We start from the raw sequence: 25,932 nt of genomic DNA, 5'->3' as shown, positions 1-25,932 counted from the left end.
AGAAAAAATAACGTGCATTGCTTAGTCGGTGAAACCCAAAATTTCATGCTCTAAAACCAAATGTAAATATATTTATAATATATTAAAATACAATACGTGTTTGCTGTTTAAAGGAGGGAAATGACAATAAGAAAAACTACTGGTACTTTAAATAAGCAGTATTCTTACCTGATCCTGGTAATTTTCTGACTTCATGATTTTCATGGGTTCTAAATGAGAGTGGAACTCATCAACGACTGTGAGTTTTTTCTTCAATAAAAATTCTGTAAAGAAATAAATTATTTTAGTTGAACTTAGTTGTTTAGACAGTTTTCTTGGTATCTGCACTAAATATCATTGGATCATTTCATAAACAGATTTTGCTTACGAAGTTCAAATTTTCCTTAGTACACATTAAAATTTCTGCTATAGCATAAAACAAATTATTGGATTTTTAATCTGTATTTTGTAGTTTCCATGTTGTTTATAATGAAAATAAGTAATTACTACAACACACGCAACTTTTGATGCTGTATTCGTATATTACACGTCAAGTAACTCACTCGTTCACTCATTGAAAAAAACAAGAGAAGGAAATATTTATTAACAGGAGATGAGTATTGTACAAGTTTGGGAAACGCTGATTTAGAGCAAAATCACAACGGTGAATCGAACCCCAAACTTTAATATTGTAAGTTCGGTTAACTTACCGCTGTCCTAACGGGGAATCATTGTAATCATTAATCTATATTAGCCAATCTTGACCATAGGTAAAACGCGAACAAAAAGAAAGTCTTCTGTAATGGGTATATTGGTGTTTATATATTGTACAGGTCGGGTGATATATTTACATATTATTAACTATTCAGAATACAAGTTTCTAATTCAGTCTACTGTCAATACACAAAAGAAACTTAATCATCGGCTATTAATCTAGAAAAACAATTTATAACTTAATATTATAAGTAAAATAAAATAAAAATGCCATCAAAAGACATGTGGTAGTATTATACCTTAAATATAAAGTATTTCGTGTCTTTCTTAATTAGCTTTCCTATCATTTCAGTGAAAGCTACTCTATTATATGCCTTTATAGTTTGACTGTAACTATGAAATCTACGCCACGAGCTCGATATAAGACTATTTTAGGGCAGTGCTATAACTTACTGAATAGATTAACTGTCTTATAACCAAAAATAAAATGAATAAAAGTAATTTCCATGTTACAACACGCAGTAGATAGGTTGGTAAAAGCAATTTACTTGTTCATGTTTTACATAACGTAGCTTCCTCAGGCATGTTTAATTTCTCGCGTGAATACAGAAGGTTCGAGTACGCCATTAGAAGAGTCCCTTTAGGCAATAGAAAGGAAATGGGGAAAGAGGAAACCAAGGGGATAACTAAACACCCCAACAGGTTTCAGACACTAATATTCAAGTAACTAACTCTTGTAATCTAAAGTTGAGCTCGAAAACGTGAGAGTACAAGATTAGGTTAAACTGTATTTTGAAAAGGTATTATACACCTCGGCAGTTTAAAAGCTTTTATTGTAACAATTTTCACATGGAAAACATACGTCACATAAAACAGAGATGGCAATATACGATTCCGCAAAAGGATGAATAACATGTTTCTTAAAGGGCTCAATTTAATGGGAGAAAATTGTGAGAAAAACAGGTTAAAGTGAAACAGCCATTCCAGATCAAGCGTTCGAAAATTAATTTACTAGTAGAAAACCTCTCAGCCAACTAGGTAATATTTTATGAAAACCAATAAATAAGATGGAAAACCTTTATGATGATTTACTAACTACAAAAGGCCCACAGAATGGATGAGTTTATGAACAAAACATACAATAGGAAAGGTGTGTAAATTCTGATGGAAATTCAACGACTAGCATTGAGTAGCTATTCCAAGTATTGGAATATTAATTAGAAAACAAGTCATTCAGTGTAACTACTAATTTATGAGGAAGAACTGCGTTAAAAACAGCAAATCCAAATGGGTTTAATAAAGAAATGTCAGATAAAATTAAATTATTCTGTAATAAATACAAAACATATTAAATAAATACAAAAAAGTAAAATTAAATAAATTCTACTAAAATTTTTAGTTAAAAATAAGGTAATTTAAGAACTTGGCACTACTTTATGCCGTATATAAAAGCACGACAACCACAGTAAACTATCACTTTAATAATGTGTTAATTAATTAGTGCCTCTATCATATTGGTAGCACCTTATTTTGTTCATCTTTTTATGTTTATTTTATTCTTATTGTAACTTGGGAGAGCAATTACTTTCCCACATCCCACAACTGTCTGCAAGCAGTGAAGGGCGATATAGATTTGGGACGTTGTGGGTTTGAGCACCTACATCTCGCTCTCCTAATTTCTAATCTTCTTATGCGAGATTAGCAAATTGGAGATAAAGACTGATAGACAGTGTATCCCCACCGCAATGTGGGTTCTAATTCCTGAGTCACCTCCAAAACCTAGGTGATATTTTATACTCCCACGTTGTAGCTTGTACCCAAAAATCCTTTTTACTAGTATGCAGCGTATTTTGTTTCATGTTCATGCGTTTTGTTTATAGCTTAACCATTGTACAGGTCTGTCTCTGTCTGTGTGTGTGTGTGCGCGCGCGCGCGCGCGACATTTCCACAAATTAAGACGTCTCAAAACATGAGACATTTTTCTAAACTACAAACGTACGAAACAAAATGTACTAGACAATTAAATACGGAAAAATCATTCCATTCGCAGCGATCGAATGTGCTGAAAACAATAAAGATGTTAAACCCAAATTACGAAGGAAATATCCCTGTTAAACATGAAGTTGCTTCAAAACGTAATACTTCATATATGGTACGAAACTTCGTATATCAATGATGTCATTCAATCAAGAGTTATTATTCGAATATTAAAATATAGTACGACTTTATTATGTCAAGATCAATCGCATTAATGTAGTCAAAAATATTGGATATTTCATGCAGCTCGAGTAATATTAAGAGTTAGCGCACTCCTTCCTTACCGTCAGACTAATATCAGGATAGCTTTCAAAAACTATTATTCAAAGATTATTTAATACATGCAAGTATTCAGGCATATTCTGAGAAAAATACAAGTTATACACACTTACCAATTATGTAACCCATTGTGACGTCATCCGGTAGCCGTATCTTTTCACTGACGCTTATAAATTTTCCGCCACTGGTAGATTTGGAAACCAAAGTTAAAAATCATTAAAACGTATATAGATCCTACACCTTAAACTAAAGAATTTACTAATCATACTTTTAGTAACCACTTATAATCAAATCAGCTTACACAAACTGAAACTTTTACCATTACAAACTTGCACATAAATTAACACTTTTACTGACCACTACGCATATTAGCAGCTTTACATTAAAACTTTTACTAACGAAGGCTGTAGCTAGGAGTGGAGTCCAATGACTACCATCATATCCTAAAACGGCTTACCCGTTTAGAAACTTACCCCCCTTATTCTGTATTGCCAATTAAATCCTTGAGTGCTTCTACACACATCACTTATACATAAGCCAAAGAAATGAGACAGACAAGCCCTAACTTTGACCACAAAAAAGAAAAAAAGATTAAGGTAAAATTTAAAACCCATCCTAAACTGAGAAAAAAGCGTAGAAAGTGGTAACAATACCACGCCTATTCTTGACCTTTTACAGACTTATTGTACATAAGGATTAAGCGCTTTTAGCTGAAGGGTTAACAGTAACTGCAGCATGCATCATACATAAACTTACATATAAATGGAGTCCCAGTTAAGACCCTGGATATATCATTTCGGAGCCAGATGGTTAAAGCACTCGACTCGCAATCTGATGGTCGCAAGTTAGAATCCTCTTCTCAAACATGCTCACCCTTTCATACAAGGGGTCAATCTCACTATTTGTTGGTAAAAAGAGTATCAAGAGTTGGTCGTGAGTGGTAATTTTCACTGTTAAATTAGGGATGGCTAGCGCAAATAGGCCTCGTTTAGTTTTGAGCAAACTTAAAAAAGTTAGCCGGCCTGGTAAGTCCTAACACCAAGTACGTCGAAAATGTCCTACGGTAACGTACGATGAAATGATATTAATGGGCATTCCTTAAAATTATCTCGAATTGGATGAATCCAAACCTACTTCAATGTTTTATTACATTTGCCAGCACAGTTTACGTTATTGCTGAAATACTAACACCAGCCTCATTTTTAAAGCAACTGTTTCACAGTAACGAATTTCTCAAAGTTATAGAAAGTGTTATATAGTAATGCTAAAAACTGTTTTCATGGCGTCTGTGAAAAACAAGGACTCATTACAGTCTGTAATAATTAGCGAAGTGCGTTTTTTTTTTTTATTTGATTGTCTTACAAGGAAAGTCTTATTTTCAAAACAAAACGAATGCAAATCCCAGATGGCTTAATTGCTGTAAATGGCACATGTTGACCTTTCTAAATAACATTTTCTATTTTGTGTGTTTCACGGAACACCGATTTCACAAGGAAATCATGACAACTTTCAAATTGTCTTGATATCTTTCAGAGACATCTTACATAGTTCTACATGCAGACTATCCGTCAAGTTTCTGCAAAGTTAAAAAAAAAAGGAAACGAGAAACGATAATAACAGACGAACTTTAACTATCTTTGACAGGATACAGTGCAGTTGCCATCACAACGGGCCATAAATGAGAACACCCGACCCGGGTAACTGAATATGGGTCACTTAGTGAGATAAGCCTTGTCTGCCGGTAATTGGCCTCCAGTTAAAAGGGATCGGACCAGTCGAAGCTTCTGGAATTAACAAACCTCGTAGGCGTTACAAACTTCATGTAATATGAATGAGATACCCCTTGCTTACGGGGTTAAGGTTAAAGTACGCGTCGAGGTAGCGAACAGAAGGTTCGAATATTTCATGTATAAAAACAGCACAAGATAATAACATTGTTCAATGAATATATTGAAGTGTTCACTTGCCATGTTCATGACACCAAATCACTAATTCTCTCATGACAAGTATTTCAGTTCGTTGCAGGAACCCTCACATTTACAAACATACTCTAGTTATCTTTGTGTTTTACAATACTTGTTAATAAGCAAGTTTCTTTCTAACTAATAGTATATAGAACACAACTCTAGCCAGTGATGTGTTACTGGCTACTATGTTTAGTTTAGCCCACGCACATTAAAAATCAAAACTTTTTTTAAGGTTAAAAAAAAAGTTAATGAAACCTAATTTAGTGTGTGGGGAAAATAACAATTTTATTTTAAATATTTTCCCTTTTTTCATTTCGAATTTGTACTTAAATATGTTCGTGCTCTTTGGTGTTTTTTCTTTATTAAATCATCTGTTTCTACCGCGCAATATTTGTTTGTTTGTTTTGGAATTTCGCACAAAGCTACTCGAGGGCTATCTGTGCTGGCCGTTCCTAATTTAGCAGTTTAAGACTAGAGGGAAGGCAGCTAGTCATCACCACCCACCGCCAACTCTTGGGCTACTCTTTTACCAACGAATAGTGGGATTGACCGTAACATTATAACGCCCCCACGGCTGGGAGAGCGAGCATGTTTGGCGCGACTCGGGCGCGAACCCGCGACCCTCAGATTACGAAGCGCACGCCTTAACGCGCTAGGCCATGCCAGGCCACCGCGCAATAACAAAAATGTTCACTTAAGTCAGCAGCGATAAAGCGAACCGTTCAAATTGTTCCAATGGAATAACTTTGATTCTTTCCTGTAATTACACTTTAGAACACAAAAATTGAAGTTCGATTCCAATATCACTTTCAATAACTTTTATCTAATATCGACCGGAAATTAGTGAAGCTGCAATGATTTTTTTTCCATAAACATTATGCACTATTCTTTCGGATTTCTTCATTTGATTTGTTTTTGAAATTCGCGCACTTTGGGCTATCTGTGCTAGCCATTCCTACTTTAGCAGTGTAAGACCAGAGGAAAGGCAGCTAGTCATCACCACCCACTGCCAACTCTTGGACTTTTACCGACTAGTGGGATTCACCACACATTATAACGTTTCCACGACTGAAAGGACGAGCATGTGTGGTGCGATAGGGATCAGAATCTGCGACCCCCAGATTGACAGTCAAGCGCCCTAACCATCTGGTCATGTCGGACACTACATTTCTGAGAGCTCCCACAAAAGCCTTTTTTTTTTTTTTGCATGACGCGTTACTTAGACTCAACGTTACCATTACAAACCGGAATATCTGACGTATTAGTGTACTTTTACACCCTGTTCCAATCATAGTTATCATTCAATAGATTTAGAATCCGGCAGTTCATGTTTCATGTCCCGCTGCAGCGAAAAACCGTGTTCTCAATGCTATACAAGGACCATCTGCACTGAGCTATCTTAATTTTCAACTAACGGAGTAGACAGAAGACAGCCACCACACCCGCTAACTTCTTCGTTAATATGATTGACTGATTGTTAATTATTTGGAATTAAGCGCAAAGCTACACAACGGGTTATCTGTGCTCTGTCCACCACGGATATCGAAACCCAGTTTTTGACGTTGTAAGTCCGTAGACATGCCGATGTGCCACTGGGGGGCCGTTAATATGTCTAATCAATTAATGAGATTTGTCTATCGTTCTTGCAAGGCACCAACAGCTCCAAAGTGTAGAGCGCGATTTTGCTAAACGGATCGCTAACCATAGACTCAAGGTTGACAGTTTGAGAAAGTTCATCACTAAACCACGCCTAGCAAGCATAAGATAAGAGTGTCACGTAAAACATAAGCAATGAAATTAATAACAGACTTAAAACCATCGAGGTTAGTTCACAAATATCTCACGAAAGTGGAATCTTGCTTATCAATCACAGTACGACGCGCACGCACACACAAATACAAGTAAACTAACTTCACAAACACAGGAAACCGTGATATCGCTTTAGTATGAGAAAAAACGAAACCATTAAAAATATTTATCGTAAATGTGCATCAAACCAATCAGTTATCATCGTTACAGCAATATTTCTAGGCATGTAACTTCGGTATGTGTGCAACTATAGTGTAGAAATAACTGTGCAACTCCCAAACAAGTTTACATCAGGTAATGTAATTCTGTTAAGTGCACATGTGCGTTTAGCACACAGTAAAATAAAAGTTGGTCGGTTGATTATTTTAGTGTTTTATGACACAAAGCAGCTAGGCCATCTGCGCCAAACATCCGGTAAAAAGTTAAAAGTAAATTTAGTAAAATTCATAAAAGGAAATTAAGGTAAAACATAAATAGCATAAAACCAATGCCTACGTCTAGTTTACAACATTAAGAGAAAAACTACAATAATTCAAGTTGTAAAGGACTTTCTGTAGTGTAACTGTAATTATCATAACTCGCCAGGAAAACTAACAGATAAGTACAAAAATCACAGTCAGTCACCTGAAGTTGGCCTTTTCAATCCTAGTTCCGAAGCCATTTTCAAGAAGGAAAGTAATAAAAAGGTTTTAAAAGACGTGTAGCAAAATTATAACTCACTAAAATGACTGACGGGTAGTTCAAACAGCAGCGTTAGTCACCTGCAGTTGGCCTTTCCAATTCTGGTTTCGAGTTATTTAATGTTACGGCCATTTTCTAATTTCAAATCGAACTAAATGGACTGTGATTTTTTAAAAAGGGAGCCACATTAAAAAGGTGTAATGTTTATACTAAAAAAACTTAAATGGCATTAAAAAGAATAATGGCCTTTAAAAAACTAAAAACATTTCTAAGGTAGGCAGTGTCACCATCACCAATAACACTGTCTAACGTTATGGACAAACCTTGGGACAGAACATGTTTATTGATTGATTGATTTAGTGTTTTATGGCACAAAACAGCTAGGCTATCTGCGCCAAACGTCCGGTAAAAAGGTAAAAAAAATTAAATGTAGTAAATTACAGAACAGGAAATGAAGGTAAAACAAAACATCATTGAAAAACAGAAAAGGCATAAAACCAATGTTGACACCCAGTTTACAATGGTAAGAGAGAAAGCAGAGTAAAAGAAGTTGTAAAGTACTTACTCTAGCAAAATGGTAATGATCATAACCCGCCAGGAAGACAAACAAGTAAGTTCAAGAACCACCGTCAGTCACCTGAAGTTAGCCTTTTCAGTCCTGGTTCCTTGTTATGTGTCATAGCAGCCATTATCAAAATGTAAAATAATAGAAGTTTTAAAAGACATATAGCAAAATCGTAATAATAAGTAGCCAAATGTCCAGTAAAAAGGTAAAAGTAAAGCAAATGTAGTAAAATTTTTAAAGTAAACGAAGGTAAAAACAAAACAGCAATTAAAACAGGAAATTGCATAAAACTGATGTTGACATCCAGTCTATAAAGTTGTAAAGGGCTTCCTGTAGCAGAATGGTAATGATCATAACCCGCCAGGCAGACTAACAGGTAAGTACCAGAACCACCGTCAGTCACCTGAAGTTGGTCTTTCCAGTCCGGGTTCCGGGTTGTGTGTCATTATGGCCAGTATCAAAAGGTAAAGTAATAAAAGTTTAAAAGACATGCAGCAAAATTAGAAAAACAACTCGCCAGGACGACTAACGGGTAGTTCAAACGGATAGTTCAAACAGCAGCGTTAGTCACCTGAAGTTGGCCTTTCCAGTCCTGGTGTCGAGTTAATTAATGTTCTGGCCATTTTTCAATGTCAAATTGAACTAGAGAGAATGAAAGTGTGAAAAGGGAACCACAATTAAAAAGGTGTAATGAATAAATATCCAACACTAAAATGAGATTAAAAAGAGTAATGGCTATTAAAAAACTAAAAACTTTATCAAGGTGGACAGAGTCACCATCACCAATAACACTGTCCAATGTTACAGATAAACCCTGGGAAAAAACATATTTAAAATATTGCCGTCGTTGAGAATCGTAACGATGGCAAGAAAGTAAAATGTGGCTGATAGTGATTTGAGTGTTACACAAACTACACACTGGTGCATCAGTTCCAGATAAAAGAAAACGATGAGTTAAAAAACTGTGACCAATGCGTAATCTAGTCAGAACAACTTCCTCCTTCCGAACCTTACGGAAGCTAGATAGCCAAAGCCCAATATAGGGTTTTATTTGAAAAAGCTTGTTGTCGCGTTGCTCACTCCAAGTGGACTGCCAGCTGGCACGGAGCCAAGCCTTGAATACAAGGCCATAGTCCATGTACAGAATAGGCACAGTGGTGATAGAGCTGGAGCAGATAGATTTAGCTGCCGTGTCTGCAAGCTCATTCCCGCGAACACCAACATGGCCTGGTATCCAGAAAAGCTGGATAGAAGTAGATGTTAATGAGAAATTCGCCAGTCGGTTTTGAATATCAGTGAGAACAGGGTGTGAGCCAAAGTGTAGCGATTCCAGGGCCAGTATAGAACTAAGTGAGTCAGTATAAATAGTGCAGTTAGAGTACTGCTCAGCTTCAATATGATCCAGGGCAAGAGATATGGCATACAGTTCAGTAGTGAACACAGAAGCTGTAGAGGGGATTCTGCGCGCAACCACCGAACCGCAGCAAACCATAGCAGGGCCCACTGAATTACCTGATTTGGAACCATCTGTATAAATGGGAACGGAATGATTGTTTGAAAGATGTTCATTAAATAAATGACGGTACTTCCAATCTGGAGTATCTGCCTTTTTCAGATGACTGAAAGAAAGGTCACATTTGGGGGCTGTAATAAGCCATGGTGGGATGGGTTGACCTGAGGAATCTGCAATGTTATCCAAGAACAGACCCAAGTCATCCAATTAAGCCTGGATGCGAAGGCCAAATGGAGCAATGGCAGATCATCTGTTCTGAAAAAAGTACAGCCCACCGAGGAAGGAAAACACATACCCAGGTGGGATGCTTTGGTAAGGAATGAAGTTTTGAAGAATATAGTAAAGATAGTTGCAAACGGCAAAGATGCGGAGAAGGTTCATGAGATTCAACGTATAAACTTTGAACTGGAGAGGTGTAGAAAGCCCCAGTGCAAAGTCGAAATCCTTGGTGATGAATGGGGTCTAGCATCTTTAAGGCCGAGGGTCTGGCAGAGCCATAGACCATTGATCCATAGTCGAGTTTTGATCAGATAAGAGCACGATATACCTTTAACACAGAGCATCGATCTGCTCCCCAACTGGTAGTAGAGAGGACACGGAGGATGTTCAGTGCTCTTGTGCATTTGACCCGTAGCTTCTTTAAGTGTGGTATAAAGGTCAGCTTACGGTCAAAGATAAGCCCCAAGAACTTGGTCTCAGGGACCACTGGCAGTAAAACTTCACCGATATGAAGTTCAGGATCAGGGTGAATACCCCGTTGGGTGCAAAAGTGCATGCAAACGGTTTTAGAGAGAGAGAAAGTAAAACCGTTCACCATAGTCCACTTCAGTACACGATTGAGAGCAGTTTGTAGTTGCTACTCAATATATGTCATGTTCGACGACTGACATGAGATGTGAAAGTCGTCGACATACAGCCCATTCGCAATAGTGAGAGGGAGTTGTTCAGTGATGGCATTTATCTTTATACTGAAAAGTGTGACACTCAAAACACAGCCCTGAGGGACTCCAAGTTCCTGTACAAAAGAACGGGAAAGTTTCGAACCCACACAAACTTGGAATCTCCTGTCTGTTAAATTTTTTTTTAATAAACATGGGTAAATGGCCACATAACTCATATGTATGGAGGTCTCGCAAAACGCCATACCTCCATGTTGTGTCATAAGCTTTCTCAATGTCAAAAAATATCAATACAAGATGTTGGTGTTTGAGAAAGGCTTCTCTGATTGACGTTTCAAGTCGAATTAGGTGGTCTGTGGTGGAGTGCTGTCGTCGGAACCCACACTGGGTGGGCGAGAGGAGGTTGTTTGATTCGAGGAACCAAACAAGACGAGCATTAACCATCCTTTCTAAGGTCTTACAGAGACAGCTCGTCAAAGCAATTGGACGGTAGTTTCAAGGAATCTTGGGATCCTTCCCTGGCTTAGAGAAAGGTAAAATAATAGCCTGGCGCCAGGCATCAGGAAAAACACTCTCCTGCCAGATCTGGTTAAAGACAATTAGAAGGACATCAAGAGAAGCAGGAGACAGATATTGCAGCATGTCATAGTGTACATCATCAGGTCCAACAGATGTACTGCCAGACCGATGAAGGGCCATTTTCAGTTCCACCAGTGTAAAGGGATAATTATAGTCAAAGAGACAGTTAGTTCGAAAGGAAAGAGGTGAACGCTCTGCCCGAGTCTTGATGGCCAAGAAGGTGGAGGAACAAGCAGAAGTGCTAGATATCTGGCAAAAGCTTTCACCTAGAGTATCAGCGATGCTCCGTACATCAGCCACCTCCTGACCATCAGAGAGTAAGATCGAGAGGGGGACAGAATTGTAGTGCCCACTGACCTTTCGAATCCTGTCACATATGACCTTGGAACTGGTGGTAGAAGATATGCTAGTTGTGAACTTAATCCAAGATTCCTTCTAGCTTTGACATCTTATCTGCCAAGCATGTGCACGGGCCTGTTGGAAAGCAATGCGGTTCGAAAGTGTGGGATATCGACAAAAAAGTATCCCAGGTCCGTTTTTTGAGCCAGCTGTGCAAAGTGGCAAGCAGGATTCCACCACAGACGAGGATATCGTGGAAAACGTGTCGAGGTTTTAGGAATACACTGAGCAGCTGCTTGTATAATACAGCCAGTTACCACTGCCACACAGTCGTCTATTGATGGCTGATTCACGATGGCAGGATCAAGTTCTGCGAGAGCAGTGAAAGTGGACCAGTCTGCCTGATCCAGCTTCCACCAGGGCACGCGGGTAGGGTGGCATCGACCACCGCCAGTCTCTCTCAAAAGTGTAAGAAAATGATCACTGCCTAGCAGATAATGGTCAACCCTCCATGAAAAATGGGGGAATAATGAAGGGGAGCAAACTGAGAGATGAAAAGCAGTAAAGGACTGACTAGGTGCATCAAAATAAGTGGAAGAACCAGTATTGAAAAGAGAAAGATTGTGATCAGAGAGCATATGCTCTACAGAGCGACCCCTCCCATCAATAACAGCACTTCCCCAGAGGGGATGATATCCATTAAAGTCCCCCAGGAGTAGAAAGGGAGACGGCAACTGTTCAACGAGAGCATCAAGGTCTGATTGATCATATGTCTCTCCAGGGGACAGGTAGAGAGAACAAACAGTGATGGTATGACCAAAGGAAACACGGATGGTTACGGCCTCCAAAGGTGTGGTGAGTGACAAAGACAGGGTGGGCACATACTGATCAACCAATAGTGCCACCCTTCCATGTACTCGTTCATCACACAGCCTGTCATTTCTGTACAGAGAAAACTGCCGAATTGTGTATCAGCAGGTTTTAGAAATGTTTCTTGTAAGGAAAGACAAACAGGATGGTAGGAAGCAATCAGTGTGTTGATATCATCCAGATAAGAACATAAACCTCGACAGTTCCATTGTATCAAGGTGGCCATTTTTAATGACGGGTAGGCGAAATGGCTGGAGAACCATTCTGTGTACGACCACGTCTTTTTTCCTTACTGTCCTTAGTCAGAGGAGGTCAATCAACCTCCATGGATCCTGCCCTGGGTCGATTGGGCAGGTCTTTGTTATTGGAAGGGGATTCCAGTGACTGAGGACATGAACGAATGATTGTTTTGCCTCTTGGGGTGGGAAAAAAGATGTATCAGAAGAAACGCCTGTATTTGAAACTGAAGGATGTGAATCTCGAGGTTTGTTGGAATGTATGGGAGGAACAGAGATGGGTGTGGAAGTCGATTCATCAACCTGTTTAACCATGGAGGTCAAAAGGCTTTTCATTTGTTTTGAAAACGATTCTCTTGGAGGCACAGAGAGATCTGTCTGCACTCCCACTGTAGTTGTGGAATGAAGTGCAGCAGCATGTGTCCGAAATGGAGTGGCAGGCAGCAATTTCCGAACCTCAGGATAACTAATGTTACGAGTCGTTTTCAAACGCTGCACCTCTTTTTCCTCCAACCATTTTGGGCAAGAACAAAAGTAGGAAGGGTGAGAACCATTACAGTTGACGCAATGTGGGTCCATGTCACATTCATAGGCATTGAGGTCCTTGCCACCGCAACGAGCACATGTCAGGGAACCACGACATGATGTCTTTGAGTGGCTAAACCTCTGACATTGGAAACATCGGAGAGGGTTTGGAATATATGGCTGTACCCTGCAAATTAGATAATCTGCCTTGATGGTGGCAGGTGCACGTGATGATGTAAATGTCAAAACGAGGGTATTTGTTGGCAGTGTAACTTCATCTTTGCACCTCACTGCAGAAACTCCTTGAATGGAGAGACCAGCAAGAATCTCTGACTCGGGGACGTTCTTCAAATCCCTCTCAACAATAACTCCTCGTGATGAATTCAAGGTAGCATGAGAGGTAACCTCAATAGGTATATCCCAAACTGCCGTTGAATTCAAGAGGAGTTCACTGTGGTGGGTTGTGGATGTTTCAACTAATATGTCTCCAGATCGAAGCTTCTTTACTGACTTTGGAGAGCCAGCAAGACCCTCTAGTCCCTTCTGAATAAAAAAAGGGGGATAATTGCCCTAAAGGTTTTTCTGAAAGAGAATGTAATATAAGAAAATGAGGTACGTGTGTTACAGATGTCGAAGATTGCTGCTCAGAGTCTTCAAGACGTGGTTGCTTTCCTATTGACTGTTTTTTCACTATTTTATTTAATTTTTTTGAAGGAGAATCCATAAGCCTTCTCAATGTCAAAGAATATTGATACAAGATGTTGTTATTTGAGAAAGGCTTCTCTGATTGACATTTCAAGTCTAATCAGGTGGTCCATGGTAGAGCACTGTCGTCGGAACCCACACTGGGTGGGCGAGAGAAGGTTGTTTGATTCGAGGAACCAAACAAGATGAGCATTAGCCATCCTCTCTAAGGTCTTACAGAGACAGCTCGCAAAGCAATTGGAGGGTAGTTTGAAGGAATCTTGGGATCCTTCCCAGACTTAGAGAAAGTTAGGACAATAGCTTGGCACCCAGCATCATGAAAAACATTCTCCTGCCATATCTGGTTAAAAACAATCAGAATAATAACAAGAGAAGCAGGAGATAAATAGCGCAGCATGTTATAGTGTATATCATCAGGTCCAACCAATGTACTGCTAGACTGATGAAGGGCCAGTTTGAGTTCCACAGGTGTAAAGGGACGATTATAGTCATAGAGACAATCAGCTCGAAAGGAAAGAGGTGATTGCTATGCCCGAGCCTTGATGGTTAGGAAGGTGGAAGAAGAAGCAGAAGTGCTAGATACCTAGCAAAAGCTTTCACCTAGAGTATCAGCAATGTTCCGGTATCAGCTACTTCCTGGCCATCATAGAACAAGATCGAGAGGGGGACAATTATATTGCCCACTGACCTTTAAATCTTGTCCCATATGACTTTGGAACTGGTGGTAGAGGATATGCTGGTTGTGAACTTAATCCAAGATTCCTTCTAGCTTTGACATCTTATCTGCCAAGCATGTATGCAGGCCTGCTGAAAAGCGATGTGGTTTGAGTGTGGGATATCTATGGAAAGTATCCCAGGCCCGTTTTTGAGCCTTCTGTGCCATATGGCAGACAGGATTCCACCATGGACGAGGATATAGTGAAAAACGTGTTAAGGTTTTAGGAATACATTGAGCAGCTGCTTGCGTGGCAGGATCAAGTTTTGCAAGAGCAGTGAAAGAGGGCCAGTTTGCTTGATACAGCTTCCACCAGGGCACATGGGTTGGGTGGCATCGACCATGGCCAGTCTCCCTTAAAATGATTGGAAAATGATCACTGCCTCGTGGATTATTGTCAACCCTCCATGAACAATGGGAGAATAATGAAGGGGAGCAAAATGAGAGATCTATAGCAGTAAAGGTCTAACTAGGTGCATGGAAATAAGTAAAAGAACCAGTATTGAAAAGAGAAAGGTTGTGATCAGAAAGCATACACTCTACAGAGCGACCCATCCTATCAATATCAGCACTTCCCCAAAATGGATGATGTCCATTAAAGTCTCCCGGGATGAAAAAGGAAGACAGCAACTGTTCAATGAGAGCATCAAAACCTGATTGAACATTGATCTCTCTAGGCAATAGGTAGAGAGAACAAAGATGGTGCAACCCAAGGAAACACGAATGGCTATGGCCTCCAAGAGTGTGCCGAGTGGCAAAGACAGGGTGGGTACATGCTGATGCCACCCTTCCATCCACTCGTCCATCACACAGCCAGTCATTTCTGTACAAAAACCGCCGAAAGATGACTGTATTGGCAGGTTTCACAAATGTTTCCTGTAAGGAAAGATATACAGGATGGTGGGAAGTAATCAGTGTTTTGATGTCATCTAGATTAGAACTTAACCCTGACAGTTCCATTGTATCAGGGTGGCCATTTTTATTTACGTGTAGGCGAATTGGGTGGAGAACCCTTCTGTTTACGACCACGTCTTTTTTCCTAACTGTCCTTATTCGAGGGAGGTCCATCAACCTCCATGGATCCTGCCCTGGGTCGATTGGGCAGGTCTCTGTTGTTGGTAGGGGATTACAGTGACTGAGGACGTGAACGAGTGATTGTTTTCCATCGTGGGGTTGAGAAGATCTATCCAAAGAAATGCCTGTACCTGGAACCAAAGGATATTGATCTTGGGGTTTGTTGGAATGTATGTAAGCGACAAAGGTAGGTGTTGAAATTGATTCATCAACTTTTTTAACCATGGAGGTCGAAATACTTTTAAATTGTTTGGAGAACGAGTCTTTTGGAGGCACAGAGAGATCTGTCTGCACTCCCACTGTAATTGTGAAACGAAGTGCAGCAGCATACGTCCAAGATGAGGTGGTGGACAGCAAATTTCGAGCCTCAGGATAAGTAATGTTATGAATCGTTTTCAAATGCTGCACCTCTTTCTTTCAACCATTTAGGGCAAGAACGAAAGTAGGATGGGTGAGAGCCATTGCAATTGATGCAATGAGGGTCCGTTTCACACTCGTAGGCATCATGGTCCTTGCCACTGCTACAAGCACACATGAAGAAACCACGATATGACATTTTCGAGTAACCAAACCACTGACACTGGAAACATCGAGAGGGTTTGGAGTGCGTGGCTGTACTCTGCAATTAAAATAACCTGCCTTGATGGTGGCAGGTGGACGTGGTGACGTAAATGTGAGAATGAGGGCATCAGTCAGCACAATAATTCCATCTTTGTGAGTGGATATACGCTTCACTGCAGAAACTCTTTGAGTGGAGAAACTAGCGAGAATCTCAGATGCTGGGATGTTCTTCAATCCCTCTCAACAATAAATCCTCATGATGAATTCAAAGTAGCAAGTATATTCCCAATCGCCTTTGAATGCAAGAGGAGTTCAGTGTTGAGATGTGGATGTTTCTACCAATATGTCACCAGGTTGAAGCTTCTTTACTGACTTTGGAGAGCCAAAAAGTACATTCTGAATGAAAAAGGGATATATTCCCCTAAAGGTTTGTCTGAAATGAATGCAATATAAGAAAATGAGGTATAACAGGTGATACAGATGGTGAGGATTGCTGCTCAGAATCTTCAAGACGTGGTCGTTTACCTATAGACTGCTTTTCACAATTTTAAGATTTTTAATTGGAGTATCCATAGTAAAAAAAGGAAAATTTCAGTGCACATTAATCTCACCCATCATGGAGCCCTACAAGGGGATGCACTAGAGTGTCAAACAAGGACACTGCAGCAATGCCAGGGTTTCGTCGGTACTATACCCAAACACTAGCATCAGATACAATGTCCATAACACCCGTTGAGAACATCCAACACTGGTACGTGGTTGACCCTAGCCCAAGTCGACCAACCGATTGACAGAAGGGGGCACCCCAAAACCACCAATCTACAGGAATTTAAGGCCAAAGTGATGTGTTAGGGTTGGACCCCTCAACCACCAGGATCCTCTTCTCCCCACGTGGGTGAATGTTTAGATCCCAGAGGAGGTAAACTGAAAGAACAGAACCTTCCCTGGGAGGTCCCTTCACCATATACATGAATCCACACTGAAGGGTAAAAGAAAAGACCACAGGAACAAACTGACTGCTTAACACAAAATAAGGTACTCCTAAATTACAGGATAATTCTCATACCATTCCATAACAGTTAAGACCACATAATCCAATATTTATGCCTGTTAGACCACTTACGGTAAAAAAAACCTACTAAAACATTGGTTTTAACTACTCATTCTCTGTGTAATAAAAAGAAGGTCCTATGCAACAGTAACTAACTGGATTAAGTATATTTTTGATGATACGTTTGTTTACTTTTTATAGCAATTTGCATCTAATAGGGACCTTGTAACTTTCAAAGTCATGGATTCATAAGCAATTCTGGCCAAAATTGGTTTAGAAAAATACTTCTAGAAACTTAACTGTATTCATATGGACCACGTAAGTAATTTTGGAGATAAATAACATCAACACACTTTATCTACAACAGGAACGTTTAAGACATGATTAATAATTCATGTGGCCATTCTAAGTTACTGAGTTACAGACATAGCCAATACCTGCAGAAGTAAAACACCGAATTATTCAATTACTAGTAAATTGCAACTTTGGAGATTAATTTGTACTTTTAAGTGGCACCTCACACATAATATGGGTAAATTTTATATTAAAATCACTAATTTCTATTCTCAAACCTTTTTTCAATTTTAAAATAATCACTAACCCAAATTTCAATTTGTCGACCAAAAGTTATAATTTAAATAGTTATTTGCATTGCTCATATGACAGACATTTCTATTATATACAAGCCCATCATTTATATAAAAAACAAAGCTAGTAAAATCAAAAATGTATGCATTTTTGCTTTATTGCAAAAATACACATACCTAACATATTAACAATACAAAATTTGGAATGATTGGAAAAAATGAATGTGCTACTCTTAATATCCAGTTTGTAATTTAAGCTTCTGGTATTCTCCCTTTTTTTAATTCTGAATAGTGATATGAACTTCTTACAACATCTGGAATATGAATTGGTCACCAACATGGCTGCAAACACACTAATTTCCAGACTATAAGAGAGCAAAGCTCGTATTACCTAGCTAAAGTCATGCATGAAACATGGAAATGGCTACACATGTTGTGCAAGCCAACATCAAGTTTCTCAGCTTTATAAAAGATATTCTCTGCAATTTTCACAAGACACAAAAATCTCCCAGGAAGGCTCAGTGTATTTGTATCTGTTGTGATAATTTCTGCTCAACAATGTTGATAAACTCTCATCAAGTCTGTTGCAAGAGATAGTCTGGTACATAAAAGAGATAGCAGTAGCACCAGGGCAGCATCAATGGCATGAAACAAGAGAGTATACACCAATAAATCATTTTATCTCCATTTTAAAACCATCAGGATCTAATATTCATAACTGCTTTTTTTTTACTTCACCAACCATGGTATGCTAACATGAACACTTTTGCTATTCTGTGAAAGAGGAACACAGTTGAGCTAAGTGTTAAACTCAATAATCATCATTGCCAAACAGTATTACGAGGCAAGTTCTTTTGGAAGTAAAATGTTCTTTTCAAAATTAACAGTTTGAGCTCTTTAAGAGGAAATACACATTTTTATTTTAAACTTAAATACTGGAAACCTCCTTGACAATCCTCTGTAGCCCATCCAATCCCCCAAGTTCAACCTCATTAAAAACACTTTGAAAATTATAAAATTAGTAAATTTTAAAATAAATATATTTACAAACATATATTAGAATTTTATGTAAAAACTCTAGAGTTAATTCCAAGACTACAGCAAGAAATTTGTTTTTGTATTAAGTGTTAACTTTATCAGAAAGGTATCCTCCAAAAATTATTAACTGAGCAATCATTTAACATTACTTAGAAATATTTCAAATAAAGTATAACATAAAAGGTGGAAATCCTGAGAACAAAGTTAAAATTGTTAAATGAAGCTTTCTTATAAATAAAATACTGAATAATTTTCAATCATATATTTCAAGAATTTGATTCAACAGTCACTATTAATTTAACTTGCTTTATTTATTTAAGAGCAAAGCCAAATTGGGCTATTTTTTTTCTGTCCACCAAGATAATCAAACACCTGATTTTAACATTCTAAATCCATACAATTACTGCTGTCCCACTGAGGGACAACAAAGAATTACATTCTGGAATTTACCATTGTAAATCTGTAAACTAATTGGTGTCTCAGACAATAAACGTTTCTAAGAGCTATAATTTATTAATTCATTTTTAGATGTATATGTAAAACACATTAAAGACTAGATTCTTCTGATAAAATTTAAATTAACACGTGGGAAAAGTTTTTCACATTTTGCAGTTAATGTGACAAATTTAATGCTTTGATAGCTTTCAACATTTAAACTGGAATACATTCTTGTTAATAAAGACATTAAATGTTCAATTGTTAATGCTTTCATTAGAGTATAACAAATAGCATTAGATAAAGAAAGAAACTATTTCATAACACAATCATATATTTAATGTAAAGACTAATAATAACTACTCCAATTACACCAAACATTATTCTTATGGTTATCAAAACTAATTGAAATGTTAATAACAAAAATATCTAATTTCTTGAATGCACAAGAAAATTGCATTAAACAAATTTATTTCTACATATTTTATTTCTATTCTATTGTTTGTTAAAAAAGTAACTTAAGATAAAAAATATTGTTCTGCGTCATTTTGGGAGTATAAATACCAGAAAATGTGATATCCTATATTGTTAAATATAGTTTCAAGATTCCCAATTTCCTCATGGTCACATTTACAAAATAAATAACAGAAAGCAAGACATTCCGTATTGATTTTCATTCTTGCTTAAGGTCAAGATATGCAGAATAAATAATGAAAAATATGATATTTCATGTCACTGATTTCATTCTTGTCTCAAAGCTTTTACTATTCTTCCATAGAAAAATCTATTTCAGATGTGACTAAATTTAACTTCAACGTTAGGGTCGTTGTTTAGGGCTCCTAACGTAGATAACTCAATATGTAGAATTATAAACAGACTTTTTTCCATATTAAAATACACTTATTTTGAACTTTTCAGCTTCTGTTGCCCCAGTGAAGGCTCCAAATCTCAAAGTAAAAGCATTTTAACACAGAAAAGCCCATTTATAAACCTACATCATAAAATAGTTTTCTGAACTGTAAGATTTATTTTTTTATCTCTTAAAAATTTAAACAGGTTGTTGATACTTGAATTTTACAAAATCAATATAGCGTGTAAATTATCCAAGTACAAATTATAACATGATCATACCTATTTTCCCACATTTGATAACAAAATTTATTAAATTATGATTGACAACATTTCATTATAATAGGAAACCAAAAGTATATTTCCTCATTTGTTATTCAAACTACAAAATAAATTTCCTTTTTAAATTTTAAGTTAATGTATTTCATGGTTAGTTTAGAAAGTTCATAACTTTTGCTAGCTTGTTATATCTTTCATCATTAATTAGTTTGAATAGATCATAACAATTCTAATTTGTTATACCTTTATACTTGGTTTGTTTAGGAAAGTTGTAACTTTTGCTGACTTGTTATAAATTTTGTAATAAATTCTTTTGGAAGTTCAAAGCTTCTGACAATTCTCTCTCTCTCTCTTTTTTGGAAAGTTTTTAAACTTCTAACTTGGTATGCCTTTTTTCATAAATAACTTTAGCAAAAGTTAACTATTTATTTGATATTCATCACTGTTAGTTTAAAACTTTTGATAACTTGCTTTACTTTTTTTTCATAGGTGATTTGAAAAATTGTGTTGTTTTTTGTTTTTTTTATAAAACTTTCTTAACGATTCCTTTGGATATTTCAAAACATTCACTACCTTGTTATAACATTCTATAATAGGTTTATAATTCATTTAGAAACTTCAAAAATTTTCAGTAAGTTATATGGTTCTTCATAATTAATTTGGCATATCTTTTATTAGCTTTTCACAGTTTTCTTCATTTTAAGATCAGAAAGGTCACTCCTTCTAGAAGCTGTATTACAGTTTTTTTTTTAACGTTAATTTTTAAAAAAAATTGTAACTTTACAAACTTGTCAGATGGAGATATTGATTTAAGTGTGTTCTGCATTATATTCTTCAGGTAATGTATTTCAGAATTGGGGCAGTAATTGAAAAATATTGCTTTTATGCCACCAACAGTATTTTACTAGTTTTAACTCGCAAACATTTATTTTCAACAAATATAACATCTTGAACTTGAACTATAGTTTAAGTAGATTCCATGCCTTGAGAAATAAGACAAAAAATCACCAATCCAAAATTATTAAAACATTTAAATTATTTGTTAAACCATCCTAAAAAAATGCCACAAAAAAGTTATATAAGAAATAAGAAAATATGTAAAATCCATTTTGTTAAGAAAGCTTAAGTACCACCTTCTCTCATATATTTTACCAAAAATTAATAAAAATAGTTCATTGCAGGGGTCTATATATTTTTTGGTTGGTTTGTTTGTCTTCTTATAGCAAAGCCACATTGGGCCATCTGCCGAGTCCACTGAAGGGAACCAAACCCCTGATTTTAGTGGTGTAAGTCCGTAGACTTACCGCTGTACCAGCCAGTGACGTATTTCTTGGACTACTTTAAAGTAGAATCAGCCATATTATACATATTCTAATTGTCTTGAATTTTTTAGCCATCCATAAATATATTGAATTTCTCTTTCATTAATTAGCCTATTTTTTACCACCTTAGCCTCTAACTTAACTTTATTTGAAATACAATTTATTTCTATTATTAATATCTGTTTTTTCAACAGTTAATTTAAACCTCATAAATGCTGTTGGTCTAAAACATATTACAAAACAACTCTTTGTACCTTCTACATTTCACTGCACACAAGTTTAATAAAACACATCCATTATTATACAAATCCCACATGGTTTATCTTACCTTGCAAAAGGCATCATCTTCAGTGCTAATGCACGACTGATGCAGAAGCCAGCACCTCCAGTGGCAAACCAGAAAGCTATTTTTTGCTGTAAAATATCCTAATACACATAAGAAAACACAAAATATACTAAAAAAATTAATATGTCAGCTAAATAAAACTATGAAATATCTTGATATATCTAAAGTACAAAAACTTTGTTTTTCCATAACTATCAGTAGTTACAATCTAATTCATTTACTTTTTGTAAAAAAGCAAATTTAAAAAGATTTTGTATTAAAGCTCAAATCCATGTTTGAGACAAACAAAATAAGCACTTAACTGAATCCAATATCTTGTTTTGCCATCAATACATAACATATCTAAAAACGACAAACATTACACTCAAAGTAACGGGAAGATACCATTCTCACTTCAATATTTAATTTTATAAGAGTTTGAGTTAATGGATTTTGTTTTTAAATCAAAAATAAAGGAATTTAAAGATTACAGTCTAATCTCATAAATTTTACTAATTACTACATACACGAGAACTTTTTTCACGGTTTAGTATCTCCAGCGGTGCTCTGATGCTGGGTTTTCCAAGATACCAGTCTTCCTGAGGGTTGTACATCTGGAGCAGTTTTACCAATCTAGGGACATTGACATAATTGTCATCATCAAAGTGGCAGAACCACCTGAAATGATTAATGTTTCTAAGTAATTAATATGTTTTATTACATACATTTGTTTATAATAAATTTATAACAACTCCAAAAATTAATGTGAATCCATTACTGAATTTTTTCTTAATTGCACCATATGTATCAAATAAATTAGACTATATAAATATACAATAAAATAGCAAAGGTGATAAGATAGCTACAAAAATAAAATTTAGCTTTTAGCTTTGCAAATGCACAAGTCTTCATAATTTTATTTGTTTCCAAAACGTAAAGCTAAGATTCTAACACTTACATGAATATATACAAAGAGATTTAAGAATAGGAGATTTAATAAATAGGATCTTTGGGGAGAAGATGACAGATACTAAACCCCATAAACATCTATTCATATGAAGAAACCAGGAACAAAAATATACTGCAGAATATGTTAAAATTTATTGTTTCACTTATACATTTCCTAATTGAATAATGAAGACATGTTTGTGCACGAAAGATGACAACTATTTTAGTAGGCTTTTATATAATTTTTGATGTTCAAGTTGCTGTTAAAATTTTATTTTATACATTATGCCTGATTACTATACCTTGTTGTCAATTTGTAACAATGAGATGATCTATTCTTCACCAACTATGTTGATGGTTCTATTTGACAATGTAGACAGTTGAGGATATTTACTTAATGTAATGGTGGCAACAGTTCTTTACTCTCTTCCAATAATTTACCATTATAATAATCTAATTTCTTTAAATATTTTGTGTATTTTCAGTAAACCACAATTATACATACAGTTTCATATAAACCAGACAAATCAAAATCAAATGGTATGGAATCTGAAATAGGTGATTTAAACACAAACACACATGGATATACACACTATACTATCAATGATATTGGAATAACACACTGCAACCTATATCTGGTGTGTCCCCATTGAATTTACAAGATACAATGATGTATAGGATATAGAAAGGTCAGGAGCTGCCACAGAAGGACAATGTGTCAAGATACTACAAACAGAGAAGCTCGTATACCTTTGAGAAGTGATAGTCAATAGATGCAAAAATAGTTTTGTGATTGTTAAGAAATCATTTCACCAGGTTCCTGTTACCCATATCTACTATGGATAATTAAAATGGAGAAATGAAAGGCTTACATAAAATATAACTGGATGCTCAACATAATCATTTTGTAAAGCGTTGTAGAGTGAAAAACATACGACTAGTACTAAATCTTTCACCAATAACTAGGTCTACAGGCCAGTATATCTGCAAGTAAGGTGTTTGATATTGCTAGATTTCTCAGATGGTCTGCAGTATGTAAGCTGTGCCTCATGCTTCATGAGGACTTAAAAGTGAAAAGCAACAAACTGTAAAAAAAACAAAACTATTCGCTTTACCTTTAAATGGCAACCAAAAATTTAGATATGACAAATAGTGGGGTTAATATTATGTGTGGGCCCATTTTAACTGCTAAGAGTTTTGTCCACTGTCAATAATTAAGATAATTATGTATGCCTTGTTGTACTCCTTTACTCCACCCAGTACCACTCTGACTGAATACTCAAATACTTATATGGAAAAGGACTAATGACATTACTTCAGAATGATAATGAATGGAATCAGACTGCATTCTTTGTCTAACAATGACTTGAGAAAAAAAACAAACTACCTTGACCAATCAGATACTATCAAACTTGTTCTGAGACATACTAGACTGCCACCTGAGAAATATATACCCAAAATCTTGACACATACCTCATTTATTAAATAAACTGTGGTCTGTACCACTTAATTTGTAACAAACGTTTGACTCCAAATAATGTAATAAGTGCATTTACTGAATATTAAAGTGAGGCTCCAGACGTAAAAGAAAAAATTCTTCCTTTAATGTATCTATCTACATATACTGAAATAAATACAATTTATAACATTAAATAGTACCAACAGTCAAAACATCTATTCAATTTAGTAAAAATCAATAAAAAACTTTACCTCAGACCCTAGTTTTATAACAAATCACTTCCAGCAGAAACATTTAAAATAAAAAAATGCACATTTCTCTTCTCTTTTTAACAAATCAAGTCAACTTATATTTCACCCACCCATGATGGCATAAATAATTTAGTACTAGTCAAATTATGTAAACAAAATATATCATGACTAGCAGATAAAGTGAAATTTAGAAATAATCAGCAAAAATCAAGTCAGCTACATCAGTAATAGGGAATGTCATTCATCAACAATTTTAAGTGTGGAATTAAATACATATACTTCTAATTCACCACATCTACACTTTTTACAATTCTTAACCCTTTCCATACAGATCAAGAGTGAAAGGCCATGTCATCTTATTTGTTGATTTGCATTTAAAGTTTTATTAAACTACTCCTTTATGAATTTCTGTTATTAACACTGGTATCAAACTGTACATTAAAATTAAAATTCTTACATTATATACAATTTCTTAATAAAAAATTAAAAATACCTAAACACTGATTTCTGTCACAGGATAGGTTGAATGCAGTATTGGTTCAAATTAGATGTTTGTGATGTCAAAATATAAAAGTATGCAGTTTTGTATGAATTAGGAACTCAAATTACCAATATTGAAAACTAGTATATAAAATAAAAACCTCCTGTCTTTTCTATTTGCTAACACATTGCTATGTACTAAATCAAACACAGTCACTTCTTTCAATTTTTCATACTCATCAACTGATGCACAGCCAAGACAGGTCTTTGGATACAGTAATATAATTGTACGTGTATCATGTCAAAGTAGCTTCTGTGATGTTAGCCAGTAATGACTGAAAGGTCATAAAAATAAAATAATAAAACAAACAAATATATAATGTTATGAGATTTAAACTATATAGACTAAAAATTTGTCTTTGAGTTGCAATCTGTAGTCATTCTAGAATTTTTTTTTTTTACAGTGGTTATGAGATTCAATTCTACCAAACATGTACAGAGATTCTGATATGATAGTGAAAATAACAGATAAAAAAAGAAAGTTTGTTTCTTCAAAAACATTTGATAATTATCTGAAGTTTATAAACAAATTTCACTCGAAAAGTTCCCAATGTATTTTAATCTAAAAATGAAAATCACTCTGCATGTTATATAGCAACAGAGGTGGAAAGTTGAACAATACTGACTATTTCTAGATTAGTAATAATACTGAATTTCTCCTTCACAAAATTAGATAGACTAATAAAAGCTGATGTTTCTTGAAACCAGTATTTAGATGGTATTGGATACAGTTTTGTTACCTAATGGGCATTAATGTACTTTAGTACTATAACTTGCACAAATACTTAAGAACAGCAGATA

General features: G+C 36.0%; 1 protein-coding gene across 9 annotated transcripts in view; it reads right to left on the bottom strand.

Moving 5' to 3' along the window:
• Positions 1 to 25,932, bottom strand: part of LOC143232765 (fringe glycosyltransferase-like) — a 67,474-nt gene that overhangs the window by 23,100 nt on the left and 18,442 nt on the right. For 4 of the 9 annotated variants that reach the window (XR_013017722.1, XM_076468579.1, XM_076468587.1 and 1 more), the window contains exons 5-8: positions 22,461 to 22,611; positions 21,937 to 22,034; positions 3,123 to 3,193; positions 169 to 263 (exon numbers count right to left, since the gene is read on the bottom strand). Coding sequence is in view for 8 of the 9 variants with exons in the window: in XM_076468579.1 (XP_076324694.1) it covers positions 169 to 263; positions 3,123 to 3,193; positions 21,937 to 22,034; positions 22,461 to 22,611 (415 nt within the window). In the remaining variant the exon portion in view is untranslated. The remainder of the gene's footprint in view (positions 1 to 168; positions 264 to 3,122; positions 3,194 to 21,936; positions 22,035 to 22,460; positions 22,612 to 25,932) is intronic. The other 5 variants (XM_076468584.1, XM_076468588.1, XM_076468581.1 and 2 more) reach the window with 3 other exon arrangements.

Source organism: Tachypleus tridentatus, chromosome 11 (genome assembly GCF_004210375.1).
Source record: "Tachypleus tridentatus isolate NWPU-2018 chromosome 11, ASM421037v1, whole genome shotgun sequence".
NCBI classification, from domain to species: domain Eukaryota; kingdom Metazoa; phylum Arthropoda; class Merostomata; order Xiphosura; family Limulidae; genus Tachypleus; species Tachypleus tridentatus.
Note: the sequence above shows the minus strand (reverse complement) of the source record. Positions and strands in the feature narration are given on the sequence as shown.